Source organism: Pseudophryne corroboree, chromosome 8, assembly GCF_028390025.1.
Source record: "Pseudophryne corroboree isolate aPseCor3 chromosome 8, aPseCor3.hap2, whole genome shotgun sequence".
NCBI lineage: Eukaryota > Metazoa > Chordata > Amphibia > Anura > Myobatrachidae > Pseudophryne > Pseudophryne corroboree.
The window spans coordinates 467,325,618-467,342,800 of record NC_086451.1 but is presented as its reverse complement, the minus strand read 5'-3'; the positions used below and the strand labels follow the sequence as shown (position 1 = coordinate 467,342,800).

At 48.5% G+C, this 17,183-nt stretch overlaps 1 protein-coding gene across 1 annotated transcript in view; it reads right to left on the bottom strand.

Moving 5' to 3' along the window:
• Window positions 1-1,712: 1,712 nt before the first annotated feature.
• TNMD (tenomodulin) overlaps window positions 1,713-17,183 on the bottom strand; it is a 165,629-nt gene continuing 150,158 nt past the window's right edge. The window contains exon 7 of the mRNA XM_063938367.1: window positions 1,713-3,076. Within this exon, the coding sequence (XP_063794437.1) occupies window positions 2,867-3,076 (210 nt within the window). The 3' untranslated portion in view covers window positions 1,713-2,866. The remainder of the gene's footprint in view (window positions 3,077-17,183) is intronic.

Here is a 17,183-nt window from a genome sequence, read left to right as displayed (position 1 = left end):
AAGCGCTGAGTAGGTTTTGAGCTACTCTGAAACTGCACAAAAAAACTTTGCCGCCGCTCTGCGATCCTTTCGTTCTCACTTCTGCTAAGCTAAAATACACTCCCAGTGGGAGGCGGCATAGCGTTTGCACGGCTGCTAAAAACTGCTAGCGAGCGAACAACTCGGAATGACCACCTATGTACTAAGCTTTAGAGAGAGATAATGTGGAGGGAGAGAATTTATCAGCCAATCAGCTCCTCACTGCCATGTTACAGGTTGTGTTTCAAAAATGACAGGAGCTGGTTGGTTGGTACTTCATCTTTGTCCACTTTATCTCTCTCCAAGGCTTGGTACATACACCCCAATATCTCCTGTCGCACAACGCAAGTTTAATGCAGTTGTGATGAGAGGATTTTGGCAAAAGTGAAAATGAATAACTTCTATAATACATTTTACCAGGACAGGGTCTCTGATAAAGAGCTCCCCCTTTTCCGTCACCTTGCTCCTGGGCAGAGCTGCCATCACAAATTGTGGGGCTCGGGAGTGACAAAATAACAGGCCCCCCCCCCCCCCCCCCCTGAAAAAAGATTCCACCACATTGCTCCACTCCTATGTGATGTCACACACCATGACGTTACATATAGATGGATCGTTGTGGACATACAGGAATGATTCCCAGAGAGCTAATGCATATGGAAGGCTTGTTTTAAGATGTCCTCCCTGCGTGTCAGCCCGCTGTTGTTGCACAGCCTGGTTCAGCTCTCCAAATATCCCTGTAAGGGCGCAGGACTCCAGTCCCTGCAGTCCCCCCCCTGATGGCAGCCCTGCTCCTGGGTATGGAGCCCGCAAGCCAAATACATGCGTGTAGGCGTTGGGCTGCATCGACTCTAGTATGGGCTGATGGAGAGGATCTCTCTCTGGTAAATACTGTTGGCCCATATCTTACGATTTGCTAACACCATTTGATGATGGCGTTAGCTACTGGGGCAAAAAGCCGGAATGGTTTGGATTTTGGAGGTTGATAAATTTGACAATAGTAGCAGGGGGCGTGTTCTTAAAGTTCTCTGCAGCACAGTGCGCTAGGACCCTGTTATTTAGTTCTAAACGTTAGCAATCATGGGCAATTCAGACAACGTTGACATTGACACATAACCAGATTAAAGGGGGAGGGGGAGTTGCACAGGAAATACTGTACCCCAGGCCCTCTTCTGTCAGTGGGCCTCCCGGCTGGAGCACACTGAAATCACTAGCTCTCCCTCTTGTGCAGCGGCAGAACCAGACAGCCAGAATGCAAAAAGTACAGTATGCAGTGCAGGCAGAGACACAGAAGTATCAGGTTTCATGACCTACCAATGGAGCTTCTCGGCCAGAGTAGAGACAGCATCCCTGCCTCTTCTGTGTTGAAATACCTTTCTTATGAATTAATAGTTCAACACAGGTGACGCCAACCATATATTAAGAGGGAAGTCCAGGAGGTATGTTGGGAAGTATGCACAAGAATGGGGAGGACGGGTATTTTGTTGAGTATAAAGAAAGTATTTTGATCTCCGATGTCAGAGTGCATTTTCTAATCTTAACGCATGTCACATGTCCACGTGTACGACCCACCAATGAAGCATTAGGTAAAGGCACATTTGTGCAACAATATATGCTGATACCATAAAAAAACAAAAACTGTGCTATGCAAAAAACAGCAGCTGCGTTGCGAACGGTGCTACTGTTGTACAGATACAGCAAAGATATACCACTGGTCCTGTCCGAAGATTTGAACATTGCCTGAAAAAAAAAGTCATGGCCCAATATTGATTTTTTGACTATGCAGAAAATATACTATGATGCCTTTCAGATAAAAAAAACCCATTGAGTATAGAGTACATATATAGACTTTTATATAGTGATTATTACTGGCAATATACATGCAAAAATAGTGTGTGGAAGTTATTTTCTTTTAAAGTTTACATATTTAAAATCCGAACTACCTGTTTCCTTGTTTTGTCACTTGGCTACAAATGTCATCAGCATAGTAAGGATATGTGACCTGGTGTCTTTCACATTAAATTAACTGTTTCGTATGGCTTATATCTGCATATGGTGGAGCTTCTGAAATGCAAGCTCCACCCCCAAATTAACACGACCTGGTTCCATTCCGCAAAAGAAGACTTCCACCAAGGAATAACAGTGTAGGTTTTAGCCGAGTTCCTTAAATAATGGTATAATGCAGAATTATACTTACCTGGGGTCTAGGGTTCCTTCAAGCCTTGGTTGTCCAAGTGCTCCAAATGTCCAGTGAGGTTTTCCTCTCCTACTACTGATTCCCTGTATCAAATGGACAGCAGTGTTTTTGATGTCCCTACTCCATAAACTTCCCATTTATGGGACTGAGAAGTGCATGGGGGAAAGGTATCAACAACTTCACGTTGGGGTAGATGTATTAAGCCTTGGATAAGGATAAAGTGTTTGAAAAATGAGTTTGGAGCTGGTTGACTGGAACTTTATCTCTGTCCAAGACTTAGTACATCTGGCCCTTTGTGTTTTATAGGAGCTTGATCTAGTAACGGAAAGCTGTCCTTTGAGTGGACCTAGGAAGACTTCAGTGGACCCCTGGATTGTGAGTGACGCTGGACCCCAAGTAGAATTCTGCACTATAGCATGACTTATTGAACGCTGACCAAAAGTAACTTTTCAGTTTTGGGGGGGGTTAACCATTAGTGGTGAATACTTTGATTTAGAAGTCCTCAGCTCTGCCCATGAGATCTCACTGACTAGAGTAGCCGTTGAGCACTTGAGGTCGCTGGCAGTTGTCGCAGTAAGAGATATGAGAACACCAGACGGATGCTCTCTATTTATTTTTTAAAGCTGATGTATAATGATATTTATCTGTCGCATTTTACACCCTCCCCAACATCCGAGCAATCCACCAGTTGCAAGGCATAATTATCCTGCAGTGCACACGCCCTGAACCGTAGCAGTAAGGGTAAGGATAATAACCCAGCATGGGCTCACAGACTCGCTGGCAATATCTCTGTCCGCGTCGGCAATGATGACAGCAGTAGCCTCTGTGGTCATACACAGAAGGCATTTCAAGTCCCGCTTCTCTCTATAGGACCAGAGAAAACAAATAGTGGGTATAAATAGTTATAAAAAGCATCAATCAGAAACTTATGTACATTACATTTCTCCAGGAAAAAATAAATACATGTAATATAAACAAATTAGCATTTTTTTTAGGGTATGGGACTCAGGGTCGACAGTGTCTAGGTCAACACCCATTAGGTTGACACCTATTGGTCGATGGTGGCTAGGTCGACACTAAAAATAGGTCGACACGGCCATTAGGTTGACATGAACAAAGTCAACATGAAAAATAGTAGACAGGAGTTTTTCATGTTTTCTTGGTGTCGTTTTCTTCATAAAGTGACCGGGAACCCCAATTAGTGCACCGCGTCCCCCGGAAAGGTTACTGTTCCCAATCGTAGTCCATGTGGATCGTAAAGTATGAAAAAGTTCAAAAATAGATTTTTTTTTTTTTAAAAACTCACGTCGACCTTTTTGCATGTCGACCTATTTCTAGTGTCGACCTATTCACTGTCGACCAATGGGTGTTGACCTAACGGGTGTCGACCTAAGTGGTGTCGACCCAGAGTCCGGATACCTTTTTTTATATGATTGGTTCCTAATGTAAGAGGTGGTCCCCTATTGGACTATCCAGTAATCACCCTGTGCTGTATAGCCAATCGCGGGGTTCTCCCCGGTTTGTGTCCCCTGTTACTGTAATTTGGAGATGCTGCACAGCACAATCTAGCTACTGTACTTTAATAGAGCTTTATACACACAAAGATAGAGCTGTATAGACAGACTTTAATAGAGCTCTATAAAAAAGGCTTTGACAGAGCTTTATTACCAGTCTTTGGTAGAGCTCTATAGACAGGCTTTGATAGATTTTCTTAGACACTGTTTGATGGGGCTTTGTGGATAATATATTTATACACATGCTGGGCCTAATTCAGACCTGATCGCAGCAGCAAAATCTTTCTCTAATGGGCAAAACCATGTTGCACTGCAGGTGTGTGGGCAGATGTAACACTGTCCTGCTAACCACGCCAACGCGTTTCGTCATGGGACAAAACACGTTGGGCGTGGTTAGCAGGACCTGTGACGTGTATCCAGTGACCGGAGTTCCGGCGTGTGAGGTCCGATTGGAGTCCGTGCCGCTGAAAGATCACAGCGGCTGTTGGTATCCAGGGAGCAACGGTGTTCATCGGTGTGGGCTATCCGGAGGCTCCACCGTTTGTCTGCATTGCGCTGGTTACCTTTTATCTTGAATGTATGTGAGTGAATACTTTGTCAGTAAACTACTTGTGATTTTACACTCACCATTGCACCGTCCATTGTTTCTCTTTTATATATATATATATATATATATATATATATACTGCATATATATATATATATATATATGTATGTATATATATATATATATATATATATTATACGTGTATATAGTAAGACGCATGCATACAAATCCGAAATGGCACCATTACCATACAGAATGGCCTGAATGAATTCCCACCGAGCCAGTGCACAACTGAATCTCTGGTAATGACTATCTGCATATTTACAGTGTATATAAGAGCATAATGCAGGTCAATGTCATTCGGGGAATTCCGCTAATGCAACCAACTCCTGAGGTCATTAACCTTCCTCTGCCATAGTAAATACCATCTGTGCTCATAGGATCTGCTTACAATTCATCATAAGAAACATAATATATGTAACGCATCCAAGCACTTTAATGAATTGTTTGGGAATAATCACTTTCAACTGAGCCCAATTTGATATGAATTTGTATTTTTTCTGTGAGAATTCTCCAGGATCTCTGATCGCTTAACAAGTGAGAGACGATTATTTAAATAAAAAATGATTTATACTGTAACATGTTAATGTGGCATGTTATGCCTTCAGGTACAGTTCTGACTGTCTCAGTAAAACCACTCATTTGCATCCATAATTGGCAACCCATTAATGGCTCATTAAGTACACGGGGAGGGAGCGCCGAAAAACAGAAGATGCAACAGCAGGGACGGGCTGGGTGCGCACGGATCATATGGGAGCACATCAGGCTCCGTGTTAGACAAACTTTGCGGAAAACCAACATAACATGTTCTGCAGTAAGTCGGTGAGGTGTTTCTCCTTCAGTGGTTAATGAGATGTACAGAACGCTATTTAAAAATAGGTCTCACAGTCCAGATTGGATCTCTGTGGACTCCATTTACTACCAATCAGAGGCATAACTAGGGTTTTCGGAGCCCAGGGCAAGATGGAAAATGCCCCCCCCCCCCAAAAAAAACAACACACACCAAAAGAAGCATGTGCGCGCCAGAAGGGGTGTGGCCACGCACCAGAAGTGGTGTGGCCACTGAAAATGGCCCACAGTGCCAGTTACATGCCCCACAGTGCCAGTTACATGCCCCACAGTGCTCCCCCCCCGGTCACTCACCGCTTGTGGCTCGCCTCTGATATGTGAGGGGAGGAGAGCGCAGCGCCTCTCCTTCCACTCACCGCTCCAGGTCTCCGGCGGCTGTGTGGCGCCGGTTCGCTAGCCAATCAGAGCTCGCGGACCGGCAGCCAATCAGGAGCAGGTCCGCAAGCTCTGATTGGCTAACGCCGCCGGAGACCGGACACACGCAGCGCTGCTAGTGCTGGCAGCGGCGGTGAGGGGAGGGAGAGACGCTGCGCTCTCCTCCCCTCACATTTCGGCGTGACGGGGGCAAGTGGGTCATGATGCCCTGGCCGCCGGTGGCGCCCAGCTCTCCTGGGCCTGCCAAGGTGCCCAGGGCAGGTGCCCCACTTCCCCTACCCTAGTTACGCCTCTGCTACCAATAGATTGAAAGCTTGCGAGCAGGGTCGTCCTACCTCTATGTCTGTCTGTTTTTGCCCAGCTTGCCCCTCCCCCTCCCACCTGTGTCCTCCCCTCTGTTGCTGGCTCTCTACCGCTACCAGCGTTAGTCCACTGAATGATGCGCATGTGCGATGACTGTCTGCGCAGGCGCACTGCGCTTCCACTCTGCGGGAACTCAGCAACGACTGGAAGGCTCCGCTGAAGCCGGAATGATTTTGGCGCCATATTTAGCAAGTGCTTAAGGGGTTATGTCTCGTTCTTACTGTAAATGGAGCCCTAACTGTTTTCAAGCATCAGCTCACGGTACATGTGAGGTATCTGTTACTTTCACAGCGCAGGCACAGACATTTTGTGGGCTCATATCTTCATGCAATCGCAGCCTAGCAATTCACTGGGGTCCAGGGACATTACGGAGGCACGAGGCACCACCATTGTGCGTAGGCAGCCCTTTCATGGACTGGGTTATTATTTATGATGATGCACTCCATCCATTCATGGAGAAACAGAGATGTGACTGAACCATGGGGCGTAGTTGTCCAACCCACAGAACGATTGTCACCACTTAGTGTAAAGAGTGTATTATACCTTTAAATACATTTACTAGATCCATTTTCAGTTTTATCCTGTTTTTATAACATCTTTCCCATTATTCGCCTCCTTCCGTCACCTTCAGTCCCTGATCTTTCTCTTATCCACCTATCAGTCCTATATCTCTTTTTTCTAAATTGCACTCATAAAATTACTGTCCTTCCATCCCCTGTGTTCTCAGTTCAATCTGTGTTTTATTTTCCATTTATGCTGCCGAATACACGTTATGTCCTGATTCTCGTTTTCAAGCACAGTAAACCTCAGATATTATTTATCAATAATACTCTTTTTTATCACATACTGAGCACAGGTAGTGCGTGCGTAGACTATACTGTGCCAATCCCAAAAGTTTTCTGTGCCCCCTTTTGATAAAGTACAGACACTGTAACATATATGTCTTGGTTAATTGTTCAGCAACCGGTTGGAGAAGAATTATGGTTAGGTCACTTACTTTGGGTGTACTAGCTGACCCAGCTCCCTCCATTAACTTGTAACTGCTGTTAGTAGGACGTACATTTTCTCAGAAGTCAGGACAAAAGCTCACCAGATTTGGGATAGTTGGGATATATGATGTTATCTGGACACTTGTGCTGTTATAGCACTTGTTATGTACTGTACTGCTACATTGTGAGACCGTTATAACTTGGGAAATACTCTGCTAAGAAGAGAAGGATGATTTTTGCGCTCTAGGTTTTTACTGAGCGGTAGGATCCATTATACCTCACTATTGCTTATGAGGCTAAACCATTATTTTTAATATATATAACAATCTTGTCTTCTGTGCACCTACCAGGATAATTGTTGAGACAGTACTGAGTAGTGCTGTAAGGCCTAGAAGTCAACAGAACTAACAGAATGCAAAGACCTTGTATCAACGCTCAACTATACCTCTCCTCTCCTGACCTCTCCCCTTGTCTCCTCTCTTGGGTATCCAGTTGTGCTCTCTGAAGCTCAACATGGCCAAAACCAAACTCATCGTCTTCCCTCCATCCAGAGTCTCTCCTCCTCCCGATCTCTCTATCACTGTTGACAATAACACTATCTCTCCTGTCGCCCAACTCTGCTGCTTGAGTGTCATTCTTGACTCCTAACTCTCCTTCGCCCCCCACATTCAATCCTGTTGGTTCCAGCCTTGCAATATCACTTGCATTAAACCGTTCCTCTCCCAGGACACTACTAACTTATTATCCACTCACTGATCATTCCTCGTCTTCACTACTGCAACCTTCTCCTTACTGGCCTCCCTCCATTCCCAATCTTGCTCCCCTGCAATCTGTTCTCAATGCTGCTGCTAGACTTATCTTTCTCTCCCGCGGCTCCACATCCATCAATCTCCTCTGCCAAAACCTGCACTGGCTCCTCTTCCCCTACAGAATCCTCTTCAAACTCCTCACCCTCATGTACAAGGTTGTCTCTAACTCCACTGCTCCCTACATCTCCCACTCATCTCCATACATACTCCCTCCTGCCCTCTCAGCCAATGACCATTGCCTCTCCCCCAGCCTGGTTACTGCATCTCACTCTCGAATCCAAGATTTATCTCGCGCTGCCCCCCTACACTGGAACAAGCTCTCTTTTTCTATCAGACTCTCTCTCATCCTGCATACAGTAGCTTCAAATGAGTGCTGAAAACCCACCTGTTCATCGTCTACGATGTCACCACGTCACTCACCCCACCGTCCTGCCTCAGCCATCTCTACCTCTCTTACCTCCTGCCCTCAGGTCCCCATTCTCCAGCTCACGCCTCATGTCATCTGTCTGTCTCCCTCTTCCCCTTTGATTGTAAGCTCCTAGGAGCAGGGTCCACCTCCATCCTGTCCTCACAGGCCTCTTCTCTTGCCCATCCTCTACCGCCTGCATCAGCTCAGTGGCCCTATAATACTGAACTCCACTCGCTCATCATAGCCTTTACATCTCTTTCAACAGCTCTAAACCTGCTAGTCGCGCCCTTGCTCCAGGAGACTGGTTCCAACCCTTGCAGAATACGCCCTTGCACCCTTTGCTTCCCAGCCGTGTTGTGTTCTGAGAATTGTGGTGTTTATTGTTACTTGCTCACAGTTATGTTCTTGTTACTGTGCTGTCTTATTTTTTGCCGTATATGTACAGTGCTGCGGACCACCTGTCGTGCCCTCTAAATAAAAAGTAATAATATAATAATATTCCACAAACTTTATGTCTATGATTTTCCTGCATATATGATACTTCACTTACACAGTTTCCTGTGTTGTGTCTTAGGCACACAAGCATGGGATGGTGCAGAAAATATGGTATTATTGTTTGGACTTTGGAGTTAACTTGTCATAGTCATCCATCAGGGGCACTGTGAGGAGATCTCTCGTCCATCAGGGGCACTGTGAGGAGATCTCTCATCCATCAGGGGCACTGTGAGGAGATCTCTCGTCCTTCAGGGGCACTGTGAGGAGATCTCTCATCCATCAGGGGCACTGTGAGGAGAGCTCTCGTCCTTCAGGGGCACTGTGAGGAGAGCTCTCGTCCTTCAGGGGCACTGTGAGGAGATCTCTCATCCATCAGGGGCACTGTGAGGAGAGCTCTCGTCCTTCAGGGGCACTGTGAGGAGATCTCTCGTCCTTCAGGGGCACTGTGAGGAGATCTCTCATCCATCAGGGGCACTGTGAGGAGAGCTCTCGTCCTTCAGGGGCACTGTGAGGAGAGCTCTCGTCCTTCAGGGGCACTGTGAGGAGAGCTCTCATCCACCAGGGGCACTGTGAGGAGATCTCTCATCCATCAGGGGCACTGTGAGGAGATCTCTCGTCCTTCAGGGGCACTGTGAGGAGATCTCTCATCCACCAGGGGCACTGTGAGGAGATCTCTCATCCATCAGGGGCACTGTGAGGAGATCTCTCGTCCTTCAGGGGCACTGTGAGGAGATCTCTCGTCCTTCAGGGGCACTGTGAGGAGAGCTCTCATCCATCAGGGGCACTGTGAGGAGAGCTCTCATCCATCAGGGGCACTGTGAGGAGAGCTCTCATCCATCAGGGGCACTGTGAGGAGATCTCTCGTCCTTCAGGGGCACTGTGAGGAGAGCTCTCATCCATCAGGGGCACTGTGAGGAGAGCTCTCATCCATCAGGGGCACTGTGAGGAGATCTCTCATCCATCAGGGGCACTGTGAGGAGATCTCTCATCCATCAGGGGCACTGTGAGGAGAGCTCTCGTCCATCAGGGGCACTGTGAGGAGAGCTCTCATCCATCAGGGGCACTGTGAGGAGAGCTCTCATCCATCAGGGGCACTGTGAGGAGAGCGCTCATCCATCAGGGGCACTGTGAGGAGAGCTCTCATCCATCAGGGGCACTGTGAGGAGATCTCTCATCCATCAGGGGCACTGTGAGGAGAGCTCTCGTCCATCAGGGGCACTGTGAGGAGATCTCTCATCCATCAGGGGCACTGTGAGGAGAGCTCTCATCCATCAGGGGCACTGTGAGGAGATCTCTCATCCATCAGGGGCACTGTGAGGAGAGCGCTCATCCATCAGGGGCACTGTGAGGAGAGCGCTCATCCATCAGGGGCACTGTGAGGAGAGCTCTCATCCATCAGGGGCACTGTGAGGAGAGCTCTCATCCATCAGGGGCACTGTGAGGAGATCTCTCGTCCATCAGGGGCACTGTGAGGAGAGCTCTCATCCATCAGGGGCACTGTGAGGAGAGCTCTCATCCATCAGGGGCACTGTGAGGAGAGCTCTCATCCATCAGGGGCACTGTGAGGAGATCTCTCATCCATCAGGGGCACTGTGAGGAGAGCTCTCGTCCATCAGGGGCACTGTGAGGAGAGCTCTCATCCATCAGGGGCACTGTGAGGAGATCTCTCATCCATCAGGGGCACTGTGAGGAGAGCTCTCGTCCACCAGGGTCACTGTGAGGAGAGCTCTCGTCCATCAGGGTCACTGTGAGGAGATCTCTCGTCCATCAGGGTCACTGTGAGGAGAGCGCTCATCCATCAGGGGCACTGTGAGGAGAGCTCTCGTCCATCAGGGGCACTGTGAGGAGAGCTCTCATCCATCAGGGGCACTGTGAGGAGATCTCTCGTCCATCAGGGGCACTGTGAGGAGAGCTCTCATCCATCAGGGTCACTGTGAGGAGAGCTCTCGTCCATCAGGGGCACTGTGAGGAGAGCTCTCGTCCATCAGGGGCACTGTGAGGAGAGCTCTCATCCACCAGGGTCACTGTGAGGAGATCTCTCGTCCACCAGGGGCACTGTGAGGAGAGCTCTCATCCACCAGGGTCACTGTGAGGAGAGCTCTCGTCCATCAGGGGCACTGTGAGGAGAGCTCTCATCCATCAGGGGCACTGTGAGGAGAGCTCTCGTCCATCAGGGGCACTGTGAGGAGAGCTCTCATCCATCAGGGGCACTGTGAGGAGAGCTCTCGTCCATCAGGGGCACTGTGAGGAGATCTCTCGTCCATCAGGGGCACTGTGAGGAGAGCTCTCGTCCATCAGGGGCACTGTGAGGAGATCTCTCGTCCATCAGGGGCACTGTGAGGAGATCTCTCATCCATCAGGGGCACTGTGAGGAGAGCTCTCATCCATCAGGGGCACTGTGAGGAGAGCTCTCATCCATCAGGGGCACTGTGAGGAGAGCTCTCATCCATCAGGGGCACTGTGAGGAGATCTCTCGTCCATCAGGGGCACTGTGAGGAGATCTCTCATCCATCAGGGGCACTGTGAGGAGAGCTCTCATCCATCAGGGGCACTGTGAGGAGAGCTCTCATCCATCAGGGGCAATGTGAGGAGAGCTGCCTGCTTCTAATAAGAGCTCCAGGCTATACCTACTGCAGAGCTCACCCGGCTGTCTTTTTTCTATGCTGTGGTTGGGAACCATGTGACTCACTTCTCAGCAGTGGGATGTGCACTTGTAGAATCCCCAAGTTCCATGTACTCTCCACATGTTCCGTGCTCTCTCCCAATGTTTCATGTTCTATTGCCATATCCCATGTTCTCTCCACATGTTTCATGTTCTCTCAACATGTTCCATGTTCTATCCCCACAACCCATTTCCTCTCCCCATGTTCCATCCCCATGTTCTTTCCTGCAGCATAATTCCAGATCCTCTGAGCACCAAGAGAAACGTTTAGGAGAATCAGAATTACTGTATTTAGCTGTTTAAAGTTTAACAGTTCCAGAACATACAGTAATACCCTCATTCAGAGACTTGTCAGAGACAGACTTCCCTGCCCATACACATGACCCTCCCACGGCTTTCCCATGACACTCCCACAGCCTTCCCATGACCCTCCCACAGCTTTCCCATGACACTCCCACAGGTCAGAGGGGGTTACATGCAATTGCTTAGCCATTACACCCGTCTCAGAATAGGGCAGATATGTGCAAATCCGGAAAACTCACATCTACGTCTGCGCTGTACGCAAAAACTCGCCATTTGCATCCATGAACAGAAATCAGTGTGACTCAAAATCAGCCGATCAATGACACAAGAAGTTTAACGTTCCTTGCTCATATGAGCTTACAATCTAAAGGAAAATTTGCTATTTTGCATTGGTCTGCTAAGGGGAGGGACTGGGTGGGGTTAATGAGCGAATGATCACATGTAACTCTATCAAACACCATGCTGATGGAAAAGATTTACAGGAATATAACAGAAAAATAAATGCTACATTAAGTCAGTTACTAGAGATGTAGGTTACGCACGGTTCAGTATTTAATTTCAGGATAACTTCCTTGTTTATTAGAGTAATAGACACTACTTACTTAATTTAAATGATCTCATTGACAGTCAAAGGACGTCTTGACCGGACAGATCACAATGCAATATCCAATTTTAGATACTTTTCCATTTTAAAAACTCAGAACTCTGGATTGAAATGATGTGCATTATTGCGGAAAAATGTTATGTTATTATAGAGTCATAATTAGCTTCTACGAGATGACTGCAGCGCACCGACAAATATACAAAACAAGATACTGCAGTTAGAGCAGCAGAGAATCCTGTAACTTTAGGTTCTCTGTAAAGATGACAGATGGACACGTCCTACTGTTCTGTGACCCACGGGCAATGTCTGGACCTACACTTCATTCCGGAGTGTGCTGTAAAGTGCAGTTTTATGGTGTTCACCATCCTGTTCCTTTACATATAGCGAGCCTCTCTGCTTATTGTTGAAAGAGATGTGCGCTGCTGCACAAACTCCAGTCTTCTTGTTCTCCAGGATGGCTTCATGCCCTATCCCAAGATGGCCATCAGATCTCTACTGAGCATGTGTATCACTGACCTGGTTTGGGAGTGTTGTGGACTCGGGGCTTCTTCCGATGACCGGGAAGAGGAACCGCCACTGGGTCGTAGTAGAGATGGCCGGATGTAGGTCTTCCTCATGCAGAACTAAGACGGCAGGCGGGAGGCCCAGAGGAATTCTTGTAGGTCTCCTGTAAGACAAGACTTGTAGAAATAATGAAGGCTGGGGTACTGAGATATTGGAGACACTGTGGTATTGAAGGCACTGAGGTACTGGGAGTACAGGGAGTGCTGGGAGACCCTTGGAGGCACGGAGGTGTTTGGAGGCACGGAGGTGCTTGAGGCGCGGAGGTGCTTGGAGGCACGAGGTGCTTGGAGGCACGAGGTGCTTGGAGGCACGGAGGTGCTTGGAGGCACGGAGGTAACTGGAGGCACGGAGGTAACTGGAGGCACGGAGGTAACTGGAGGCACGGAGGTGCTTGAGGCGCGGAGGTGCTTGGAGGCACGAGGTGCTTGGAGGCACGAGGTGCTTGGAGGCACGGAGGTGCTTGGAGGCACGGAGGTGCTTGGAGGCACGAGGTGCTTGGAGACACGGAGGTAACTGGAGGCACGGAGGTGCTTGTAGGCACAGGATGCTTGGAAGCACAGGTTGCTTGTAGGCACAGGATGCTTGCAGGGACAGGATGCTTGGAAGCACAGGATGCTTGCAGGGACAGGATGCTTGGAAGCACAGGATGCTTGCAGGGACGAGGGAGCTCTGGATCATAGCTTCCACAGGAGAAACGAAGATACTCAGGCATCGGATCTCTGCCTGGTATCTGATTTTAAATTCCCCGCCCTAGCCTGATTGGCGGAGCAGGCAGGTGACGTCAGACCTGCTCCGCCTCCTTGCCCTTGCTTGTGATGGCGGCGCCCTTGCTTCCGGGAAGCCGCCGGAGAGCAGCGCCGACCCGCCGCTGAAGCCGGAGACTGACAGGGGAAGAGAGGCGCCGGGCAGACCAGGCCACCCGCAGGGACAAGCGCGGTCGCCGCTGCCCGAGGTTCGTGACAGTACCCCCTCCTCCAGGAGTGGCCCCTGGACACTTCCCGGGCTTAGTCGGATGTCTGGAGTGGAAGATCCGAATCAGACGAGGAGCCGTTACTTCAGTAGCCCCAATCCAACTTCTCTCCTCAGGTCCATAACCCTTCCAGTCCACCAAGTACTGTAATTTTTTATGAAGATAACGAGAGTCCAGAATAGCTTTGATTTCAAACTCCGCTCCAGCTTCTGCCACTACGGACGTTGGCCTTGGGAGTGCTGAGTGGAATCGATTCAGTATGAGGGGACGGAGTAGAGAAACATGGAAGGCGTTAGGTATGCGAAGATGGGCAGGCAAACCCAGTTTACAGACCACAGGATTTAAGACTTGTAGCACAGGGTAAGGACCGATGAACCTTGGAGCGAATTTCATGGTGGGCACCTTCAACCGGAGATTCCGTGTGGACAGCCATACCCTGTCCCCAACTTTATATTGAGGTGCGGCTTGCCGTTTCTTATCTGCAAAGAACTTGTACCGAACAGAAACCTGCTTAAGATTAGCATGAACCTTTCTCCAAATTTGTCCAAAGTGTCGTAGAGTGGACGCTACAGCAGGAACCTCTATTATCGGAAGGCTTGGAAATTCCGGAACACGGGGATGGAACCCGTAGTTGACGAAAAATGGTGATTCCCCAGTGGAAGAATGAAACAAATGGTTATGGGCAAACTCCGCCCAAGGCAACAACTCCACCCAGTTGTCCTGTGAAGGAGAGAGATACAACCGAAGAAAAGTCTCTAGATCTTGATTGACTCGTTCCGTTTGTCCATTTGTTTGGGGATGATAAGCCGACGAAAACTTAAGTTTAATGTGTAGAGTTGAACAAAGGGCTTTCCAAAACCTGGCGGTGAACTGTACTCCACGGTCAGAAACAATCTCTTGTGGCAACCCATGCAAACGAAAATGTTCTCGGATAAACAATAGAGCCAGTTTCGGTGCTGTCGGAAGACCAGTCAAGGGCACAAAGTGTGCCATCTTCGAAAAACGGTCAACGATAACCCAAACGGTGTTGCAACCCTTGGAACAGGGCAAGTCAGTGATGAAGTCCATGGAAATGTGAGTCCAGGGTCTCACAGGGATAGGCAGAGGACGAAGTAACCCTGCAGGACGCAGACGAGGAGATTTATGTTGTGTACATTGGGGACATGAATTAACGCAATCTTGTACATCCTTCCTCATGGTGTTCCACCAGTAAGACCTTTGCAGAAACTTGTACATCTTCTGAGCGCCGGGATGACCGGAAAACTTGGAGTTATGGACCCACCGTAGTATTCCTGGGCGGAATCTAGCTGGTACGGACATTCTTCCAGGAGGAGGAGCTGGAGTAGTTAAAGCAGCAGAGACAGAAACTGGATTCAGAATTAAACCCCGCTCCGGAGGTTCATCCTCGTCTGTGGGAACCTGTGAACGGGAAAGCGCATCTGCTTTAATATTGAGAGTCCCGGCACGGTACTTGATAATGAACGAGAATCGGGAAAAGAAAAGTGCCCATCTCGCCTGGCGAGGATTCAAACATTGTGCGGATTTGATGTACAGTAAATTCTTGTGATCCGTGTAGATGGTAAACACATGTTTAGCCCCTTCTAGAAGATATCTCCATTCTTCCAAGGCAGATTTGATTGCCAAGAGTTCCTGGTCTCCAATAGAGTAATTTCGTTCGGCTGGAGAGAATTTACGAGAGTGGAAGCCACACGGATGTAATTTCTTATCAGAGGAATGCTGGGAGAGGACAGCCCCCACCCCGACTGAAGATGCATCAACTTCTAAGAAGAAGGGTTCCTCGAAATTTGGTTGTTGGAGAACTGGAGCCGTCGTGAAAGCTAACTTTAAGCGAGAAAAAGCTACAATGGCTTCCGGAGGCCACAAACTAGGATTAGAACCCTTTCTCGTCAGGGCAGTAATGGGTGCAACAATGGTGGAGAAACCTTTAATGAATTTCCTGTAGTAGTTCGCAAAGCCCAGGAACCTTTGTATTGCTTTCAGGGAAAGAGGCTGAGTCCAATCACGAATGGCCGACAACTTTTCCGGATCCATGCGAAGCTCCGTCCCCGAGATGACATAACCGAGGAACGGAATAGATGTTACTTCAAAGGTACATTTGGAAAGCTTGGCGTAGAGATGATTCTCTTGTAAACGGTGTAGCACCTCTTTGACTTGAGTCCTGTGTTCGACAAGATTCTTGGAAAAAATCAGTATGTCGTCCAGATATACCACAACGCTCTGATACAGCATATCACGAAAGATTTCGTTGACGAATCCCTGGAAAACCGCGGGAGCATTACTAAGACCAAACGGCATCACCAAGTATTCGTAATGCCCATCTCGGGTATTAAAGGCAGTCTTCCATTCATCCCCCTCTCGGATGCGTATAAGATTATAAGCTCCTCTCAAGTCGAGTTTTGAAAAAATGCGGGCACCACGAACCCTATCAAATAACTCTGTGATTAGTGGCAAGGGGTATTTATTCTTAATAGTAATGTCGTTTAGGCCGCGGTAGTCGATGCATGGTCTCAACCCCCCGTCCTTTTTCTTCACGAAAAAGAAGCCTGCACCAGCAGGGGAGGAAGAGGGGCGAATGAATCCCTTGAGCATATTGGACTTAATATACTCCGACATGGCTTGAGTCTCGGGAAGAGACAGAGGATATGTGCGACCACGAGGTGGCGTCTTCCCTGGGACAAGGTCAATAGGGCAGTCCCAAGGCCTGTGAGGTGGTAACAGGTCAGCAGCTTGTTCCGAAAATACGTCCTTGTACCCTTGATATGCCTCCGGAATGTGCTCTTCATCCGTTTTGGAGGTAACACGGAGCGGACAAACAGGAGTAAGACAATTAGTGTGACAAAAGGAACTCCAGGACAGAATTTGTGACGACTTCCAATCGATGTGGGGGTTATGACTTTTCAGCCAAGGCATTCCAAGAACCAGATCATGGGGCATTTCTGGGATTACCAAGAGTTCCAAATCTTCCTGATGTAGAGCCCCGACCCGCAGCTTAACTGGCCCCGTGCGCCACATTATGAGACCTTTGGAAATTCTAGTCCCGTTGATAGCCGTCAGTGAAATTGGCCGCTCGATAGGCCGTAACTTTAAACCCAAACTTTGGGCACAGAAGGAAGAAACGAAGTTCCCTGCAGCTCCGGAATCCAATAGGGCTTCACAAGACCTGGAGACTGAATTGGAGACTAGAGTTACTGGAAGCAAGCAGTCCGAAGTTGGAGAAGCTTTTGTCGTAACTCCCAGCTTGACTCCTCCGGAACAAGCTAGGTCTGCCCGTTTCCCGGACGGACTTTACAAGATTTAAGAAAATGATCTGCGGCTCCACAGTAAAGGCAGAGTTTACCCTCACGACGACGCTGTCGTTCTTCCGGAGACAGTCGGGAGCGGTTAATTTGCATGGGCTCATCTGAGCTAGGTGAGGCCACCGGCCTAGGAGTAGGATT